The 7,712-nt window shown below is 56.3% G+C and overlaps 1 protein-coding gene across 1 annotated transcript in view; it reads right to left on the bottom strand.

Moving 5' to 3' along the window:
* Positions 1-7,712, bottom strand: part of BRSK1 (BR serine/threonine kinase 1) — a 31,239-nt gene that overhangs the window by 1,846 nt on the left and 21,681 nt on the right. Inside the window, exons 14-18 of the mRNA XM_023184388.2 lie at positions 7,236-7,605; positions 6,786-6,834; positions 6,568-6,691; positions 5,699-5,897; positions 3,121-3,210 (exon numbers count right to left, since the gene is read on the bottom strand). Of these exons, the coding sequence (XP_023040156.1) occupies positions 3,121-3,210; positions 5,699-5,897; positions 6,568-6,691; positions 6,786-6,834; positions 7,236-7,605 (832 nt within the window). The remainder of the gene's footprint in view (positions 1-3,120; positions 3,211-5,698; positions 5,898-6,567; positions 6,692-6,785; positions 6,835-7,235; positions 7,606-7,712) is intronic.

The following is a 7,712-nucleotide window of genomic DNA, read 5'->3' as shown; positions in this document are numbered from 1 at the left end:
TTGGGAGGCTGAGACGGGCGGATCACAAGGTCAGGAGATCAAGACCATCCTGGCTAACATGGTGAAACCCCGTCTCTACTAAAAATACAAAAAAGCAGGGTGTGGTGGCGGGCGCCTGTAGTCCCAGCTACTCGGGAGGCTGAGGCAGGAGAATGATGTGAACCTGGGAGGCGGAGCTTGCAGTGAGCTGAGATCGCGCCACTGCACTCTAGCCTGGGCCACGAGCGAGACTCTGTCCCAAAAAAAAAAAAAAAGACAGACTGAGGGGGCTGGGCGCGGTGGCTCATGCCTGTAATCCCAGTACTTTGGGAAGCCGAGGCAGGCAGATCATTTGATGTCAGGAGTTTGAGACCAGCCTGGCCAACATGGTAAACCCCATCTCTACTAAAAATAAAAAATGAGCCAGGTGTGGTGGCGGGCGCCTGTAATCCCCGCTACTCGGGAGGCGGAGGTGGGAGAATCACTTGAAACCTGGGAGGTGGAAGTTGCAGTGAGCTGCGATCGCGCCACTGCACTCCAGTCTGGGTGACAGAGCGAGACTCTGTCTCAAAAAACAAAAACTGGGGGGCTTGTTGTCATAGCAACCACTATGACTTGGAGGCCTGGTCCCCCTACTCCATTCTCCTTTATGAGACGGGTGGCTGAGCCCCCAGGGTGCCTGTTAGTCCTACATCTTCGAGGGTGTGCCCCTTTTGAGACCCCTGGTTGCTGAGGCCAGCTTTCCTTGGCAACCGGGTCCAGTGGACCTAATTTGCTTTCCGGTTGCCCCTAGCAACCATGAGAGGAGGGTTTCTGCACCTCAGCACGGCTGCCACTTGGGACCCAGCTGTCGTGGGGAGCTGTTCTGTCAACTGTAGGATGTTCTGCAGCATCCCTGGCCTCCACCCACAAGAGGCCACTGGCATCCCCCTGCTTTCCCCAGTTGAGATGAGGGAAAGCATCTCCAGATATTGCTCAATGTCCCTGGGGGGTTGTGCTGGGCTGAAGAGCGGCCCCCTCTGAAGATGTCCATGTGCAAGTACCGAGAACCGGTGACTATGTTCCCTGATGGAGCACAGGAGACCCTGTGCTGCGGGGAAAGTTAGGGACCGTGAGGTGGGGGGTTATCTTGGAGGATCTGTGCAGGTCCCACTGAGTCACCTTTACCCAGCTAGGTTTGGTCAGAGGGATATATGGCATCACTGGCTTTGAAGATGGAGGAAGGGGCCTTAACCAGAGGAGTGTGGGCAGCATCAAGGAACTGGAACCCACACGGAAACAGACCCTGCCCGAGAGCCTCCCGGAGGGAGCACGGCCCTCCAGGCACCCTGTGTTAGCCTGCGGAGACCGGGTTGGACGTCTGACCTCCAGGACTGTACAATAACTATCACTTGTGTTGTTTCAGCTCCCAAGGCTGTGTCGTTTGTTGATGGCGGCCAAAGGAAACACACACAGGGATGAAACCAGCTCCCCGAGTTGAGAAGCATGGCTGCAGAGCCAAAGACCTGACCCTGGCACTCAGTTTCTGGTGACAAGGCCAAAGCTGCCCTGGCCCCTGGCCTCAACACTGGGCCCTGTTTCCCTTCGACAGGGGTCCGGGGCCTGGGCCCCATGAGGCTGATGCTGCCTGCCTCCCCTCAGAGCAGACGGCTGTCCACGTGCCCTGCCATGGGGCCCCGTACACTGTTTCACCGTGTCCCCCGCGACCTTGTTCCTAGGGGAGGGACTGCCGTGGTCTCAGGAATGAGGGCTGATTTCCAGGGCCGGCGCTCTCTTCCCTCGAGAATTCTGGCTACCTCTGGTTGCTTGGGCGAGCACACCCCATGCTGTGGACTGAGCACAGCATCCTCCCAAATTCGTGTGCCAAAACCCAGCCCCAGGGTGATGGTATTAGGCGGTCAAGTTGGGAGGTGATTAGGTCATGAGGGTGGGGCCTTCATGAATGGGATTAGTGTCCTTAGGAAGGAGGCCCCGGAGACTTCCCTTGCCCCTTCTGCTATGTGAAGACACAGCACAAACGTGCCGTCTGTCACCCAGGAAGCAGCTCTCACCAGACACCAAAGCTGCCAGCAGCTTCATCTTGGACTTCCCAGCCTCCAGAATTGTCAGCAATAAATTTCTGTTTGTAAGTTGCCCAGTGTATGGTATTTTCTTTTTTTTTGAGATGGAGTCTCACTCTGTTGCCCAGGCTGGGGTGCAGTGGCCGGATCTCAGCTCACTGCAAGCTCCGTCTCCCGGGTTCACGCCATTCTCCTGCCTCAGCCTCCCGAGGAGCTGGGACTACAGGCGCCTGCCACCTCGCCCAGCTAGTTTTTTGTATTTTTTAGTAGAGACGGGGTTTCACCATGTTAGCCAGGATGGTCTCGATCTCCTGACCTCGTGATCCGCCCGTCTCGGCCTCCCAAAGTGCTGGGATTACAGGCTTGAGCCACCGCACCCGGCCCGGTATTTTCTTATAGTAGCCCGAATGCACTAAGAAACCTTTACAACAAACCCTCTGCTGTCCCCTGATTGCTAGAGGATTTGAGTCTTTGATGACCAGGACTGGGAGCCCGGGAAGGCTGGATCCCCCAGAGCAAGATCTTGCACATTCTCATGAACTCAGCTTAGAATTCTGATTGCTGGGACCATTCGGCCCCAGCCCCAGAGTGAGGTGATGTCTGAGACCTGCAAAGAGGGTGGCCAATTTGTCCTGAGTTTAGACTCAAAGCCCTGCATCCCAGAAACACCCTTCAGTCCCAAGCAAACCAGGACGGTGGGTAACCCTCCTCCCGGACAGAGGTCCAGAACCTCTGCTGGCAGGATGGTCCACGACCCCCAACACAGAGCCTGTCGTCTTCTTAGGGACCCCTGGGAGCCAGTCCTCAGGTTGCTAGGAAGACCCTCCTCAGGCCCCAGCCTCTCGGGGAACCTGCTCACAACTCAGCAGATGAGACCTCAGCTACGACAATGGTGAAGGAGCCCACTAGCTGGGCCTCCTCTGCAAACCAAACCCCAGAGCACCTGCTCATGCTGGACCTCTTCCCGCCACCCACGGCCCCCTCCCCCCACAGCCCCCGCCCCCCCCGGCCCCCCCCCCCCCCGGCCCCCCCCCGCCCCCGCCCCCCACGGCCCCCATCCCCCACGGCCCCCATCCCCCACCTGCCAGGGCCTGCACAGAGGGCTGGTCATGCGTGCTCAGGAGCTGTGCCTGGATGGTCTCCACCACTCGCTTGAACCGACGGCTGGGACCTGAAGGGACAGGCGGGCAGAAAAATCCTGACTGGGAGTCCAGGACCGGGAAGGCCGTCCCAGCCTGTAGAACCCAGTCCCTCCACCAAGCAAACCACCCTCCCACTCTGCGTCTCCATCTCCCCTGCTCCGCTGGGGCCACATCAATCCATGGTTTGCAAATGGGTCTGTGCTGCTATTTAAGGACCACAGTCAAACTCACATACCTTCAACTTCAAATAACAGGTGTTGGTTTCTATTCAAATAGATACTATTGCTTGTTGTTAGTTTCTAGCAGAGGCCATGAAGGACCAGAAACGTATGAAAAATAAGTTGGAGCCGGGGGCGGTGGCTCACACCTGTAATCCCAGCACTTTGGAATGATGTGTGGGCGGATCTCTCGAGGTCATTCCGGAGATCGAGATCAGCCTGGCCAACGTGGCAAAACCATCTCTACTAAAAATACAAAAATTAGCTGGGCATGGGGACGCGTGTTTGTAGTCCCAGCTACTCGGGAGGCTAAGACAGGAGAATCTCTTGAACCCAGGAGGCGGAGGTTGCAGTGAGCCGAGATTGCGCCCCGGCACTACAGCCTGGATGACAGAGCAAGACTCCGTCTCAAAAAAAAAAACACACACACAACAACAACAACAACAACAACAACAAAAAAAAGGAAAAATAAATCGAAGAAAGTCTTTTTTTTTTTTTTTTGAGACAAGGTCTCATTCTGTCACTCACACTGGAGTGCAGTGGCGTGATCACGGCTCACTGCAGCCTCAACCTCCTGGAATCAGGTATCCTCCCATGCCAGACTCTGGAGTAGCTGGGACTACAGGTGCATGCCACCATGCCTGGCTATTTTTTTATTATTATTATTTTGGTGTGTATGTGTATACATAATTTTTTTTTAGGGGGGAGGTAGAAATGAGGTCCCATTATGTTGCCCAGGCTGGTCTTGAACTCCCAGGCTCAACCGATCCTCCCACTTTGGCTTCCCAAACTGCTGGGATTATAGGAGTGAACCACCATGCCTGGCCTCAGAAAAAGTCTTTTTTTTTTTTTTTTTTTTGAGACGGAGTCTGGCTCTGTTGCCCAGGCTGGAGTGCAGTGGCCGGATCTCAGCTCACTGCAAGCTCTGCCTCCCGGCTTCACGCCATTCTCCTGCCTCAGCCTCCTGAGTAGCTGGGACTACAGGCGCCCACCACCTCGCCCGGCTAGTTTTTTGTATTTTTTAGTAGAGACGGGGTTTCACCGTGTTAGCCAGGATGGTCTCGATCTCCTGACCTCGTGATCCACCCGTCTCGGCCTACCAAAGTGCTGGGATTACAGGCTTGAGCCACCGCGCCCAGCCTAGAAAAAGTCTTAAAATTGAGAAAGGTCTGCATATTAGTATTTTTTTGGGGGGGGGGGGACAGAGTCTTGCTTTGTCACCCAGGCTGGAGTGCAGTGACACAATCTCGGCTCACTGCAGCCTCTGCCTCCTGGGTTCAAGCAATTCTCTTGCCTCCGCCTCCTGAGTAGCTGGGATTACAGGAGCCCAGCACACCACACCCAGCTAATTTTGGTATTTTTAGTAGAGACGGGTTTCACCACGTTGGCCAGGCTGGTCTTGAACTTCTGACCTTGTGATATGCCCACCTCAGTCTCCCAAAATGATGGGATTACAGGCGTGAGCCACCGCGCCCAGCCTGCATGTTAGTCTTTAAGGGGGACAGAAAAATAAGTCATAATTGGTTTTGGTGATGGAACACCCACAGTTCCATAGCCGCCTGGTTTAGAAATCCTTGGGGCAAGCCCCTCTCCCACCTGTGACATATTAATATTGGTGACAAAGAGATCGGAAATATCCCTCCCTATCCCAACGCTCACTATCAGGACTGAGGAACCAAGTAGAAAGTAGAACCGGAAGCAAGGCATTTTGGCGGTTTTCCTTTCTTGTGCCAAGTCTCGACTGGTCATGGCTGCCTGGAGTGAAAGTTCCTGAAGCTGCCACTGAGCTTAGCAGGAATAAGCACTGCCGTCAGTTGGTGATGTCTGCTCTGGGCCGACTGATATTAGACAGCAGGGTGCTGTCTCTTCACCCTTTGGCTCTCCCATCGTAAAGTAATAGGAAGAGCAGGGCTCTCCCTCTGAAGTCGAGAGGCCTGGGTTGGGCTGCAGCTCTGCCACAGTGTATTGTGTGACTCTGGCCAAGTGCATTGACCTCCCTATGACTCAGTTTTCTCCTCTGTAAAATGGGTGATTACTAACACTTCAGAGGCTGCTTGGAAGCTTCAAGGAGATCATGCATTCATTTACACTGTAAATGCCGGGGAAATGCTGATGAGACTGGGGAAATAGAGGATGGGGTTGGGGGGGGGGTCTGTGTGGGGAGGAGGAGCACAGAGAGTCGGCCCCAGCTGAACATCATCTCCTCCTGTTGCAGATGCACTCCTGGGCTCCTACACTATCTGAGCTGTCGTGAACAGTCCCAGCACTGGGCTGAGGGCAGCCTAGCCAAGACACTCACCCGAGATGAGCGTGAAGGTGACGGAGTAGATGCCGCCGCCTCCACTGCCGTCCCGTCGCGGGGAGGGCTCTGGACCCTCAGAGGAGCTGATGTCCACCTGGAAGCGGACTGGCTTTTGGAAGACGGAGGGGCCGCCACTGGCCTTGTACTCGGCCCTGAAGCTGGTCTGTGACAGCACACTGTGACTCAGGCTGGGGATCTGAGCGAGGTGGGAACACAGGAAGGGGTGAGCCCAGGGAACGGATACCCAGCCCCACAACCAGCTGTGGCCAAGGAACTACAAGTCCCACGAGCCACTGGAGGAAAAGAAGGACAGGAAATGCACTAGGAGGCCCCACTGCCTGCCAGGACTTGTAGCTTTCTCTATCCCATCAGCGAGTAATGGAGGAATGGCTGGACAACCCAATCCTAACGTCACGAGGACTCTGATAAGCTAGGTGACAGCCTCAGACTCCAAGACCACATGAAACACCGCTTGCTCCTTTTACAAATGCTTCCCATAAGCCATATCTGTCACAGAAACTGTAAGTCCCATGGGCCCCTAGGCAAAAAACCACAGACCAGCAATGGGGTAGCCTTAAAATTGCCTGGGAAGTTTCTTCCGCTAGTCTCAAAGCTCGCGGTAGGGGAATGGGAACTCAACAATCCTTGGGGACAGTGCAATTCAGGATCCTATCTCCCCAATTCCAGGCCTCTGGCCACGATAAATCTTTCCTGCCTACCGACTTCTACCCAACTCTGGCCATAAAACTACAAATCCCAGGAGCCCCAGGAGGAAGCCAGGCCTATGCTAAAGTGGTTAGCCCCAGGGCCTGCTGGGACTTGTAGTTCTGCGGTGGCCAGGATCGACGGGGACCCAGGCCCCTCACCGACAGAAAGGCATGGACGATGTCTGCTTTGATGCTGCTGAGAGGTTTGTCCTTTAGCACGAGGAATATTTGTTCTTCTTTGTCCAAGGAGATGAAGTTCCCGAACCAGGAGCGTTTGGCCAGCCTGAGTGGGAGGGGACGGTTTGGAGGCGGGTTAGGAAGGCGCCAAAGGCATGAATCTCCTGCATCCCCACTCTCTCCTTCCCTGTTAGACTCACTCCGGGGAGGACTCTGGCGTCAGGCTGGACATCTCCTCAGCGGTAGGGACTGGTAGGGGGAAGGCAGAGAACGTGGTCAACACCTGTCCACCGTCCCAGTTGCCAGCACACAGGCCTGCATCACCCCCTCCCAGGGTTCCAGAGCCTGGAGTTGCAGCCTCAGCCAAGCCATCCCTCCTGGACGGGGCTCACAAACCACGGGCCAATGGGAGGTGATCCAGAGTCCCAAAGGGGCGTGCCCTTCAATGGGGGTCCTCCTCCGGAACTAGAGGCCCCACCTCTCTCCCCAACAGGTGCACCTCTGCTCCGAACCCCCTCTTCTCTAGAACTTGGGTATCCAGGCCCCCAGTCCCTTCCTATCTAGACATGCCAGAGGGATATCGCTGGGACCAGATTTTTAGCCCCTAGCCCCCTCCACACATTAGGACTCAGCAGTTCATGCCCCCATACCCTGCATCTTGCGCCGGTGAAAGCGAGGGGAGCCCAGGAAGCTGTTGCGGATGGAGTTGAGACGACTCCTCCAGGCGGCTCCCCCGACGCCACCGCCGGGGCTGGGGGGTGGTGTTGTCCCCGGGGTCCCAGTGGGACTGGCCCGGGGCGTGTGCAGAGGCGAGTGCAAGGGGGTTCCACCAGAGGAGCGCGGGGAGCCTGGGGGGCCGGGCAGGGGTGTGGAGCGGGCACTGGGGGGTGGGGGCTGCTCCCCGGCGCCCCCACCCCTGGGGCCCCGAGAAGGCAGCGTCTGCGTTTTGGAAGTCGGGGAGCCCCCGCCTCGGGCCTCATCTCCAGCCCCAGGCTCCGGTGAAAAGGAAAAGACCGGACTCTGCAGAGGAGAGGAGACTGAGATGAGTGAGCGGACTACAACTCCCAGGAGGCGCTAGGAGACACACACACACACACACACACACACACACACACACACACACACAC

This window comes from Piliocolobus tephrosceles, chromosome 21 (genome assembly GCF_002776525.5).
Source record: "Piliocolobus tephrosceles isolate RC106 chromosome 21, ASM277652v3, whole genome shotgun sequence".
NCBI lineage: Eukaryota > Metazoa > Chordata > Mammalia > Primates > Cercopithecidae > Piliocolobus > Piliocolobus tephrosceles.
Note: the sequence above shows the minus strand (reverse complement) of the source record. Positions and strands in the feature narration are given on the sequence as shown.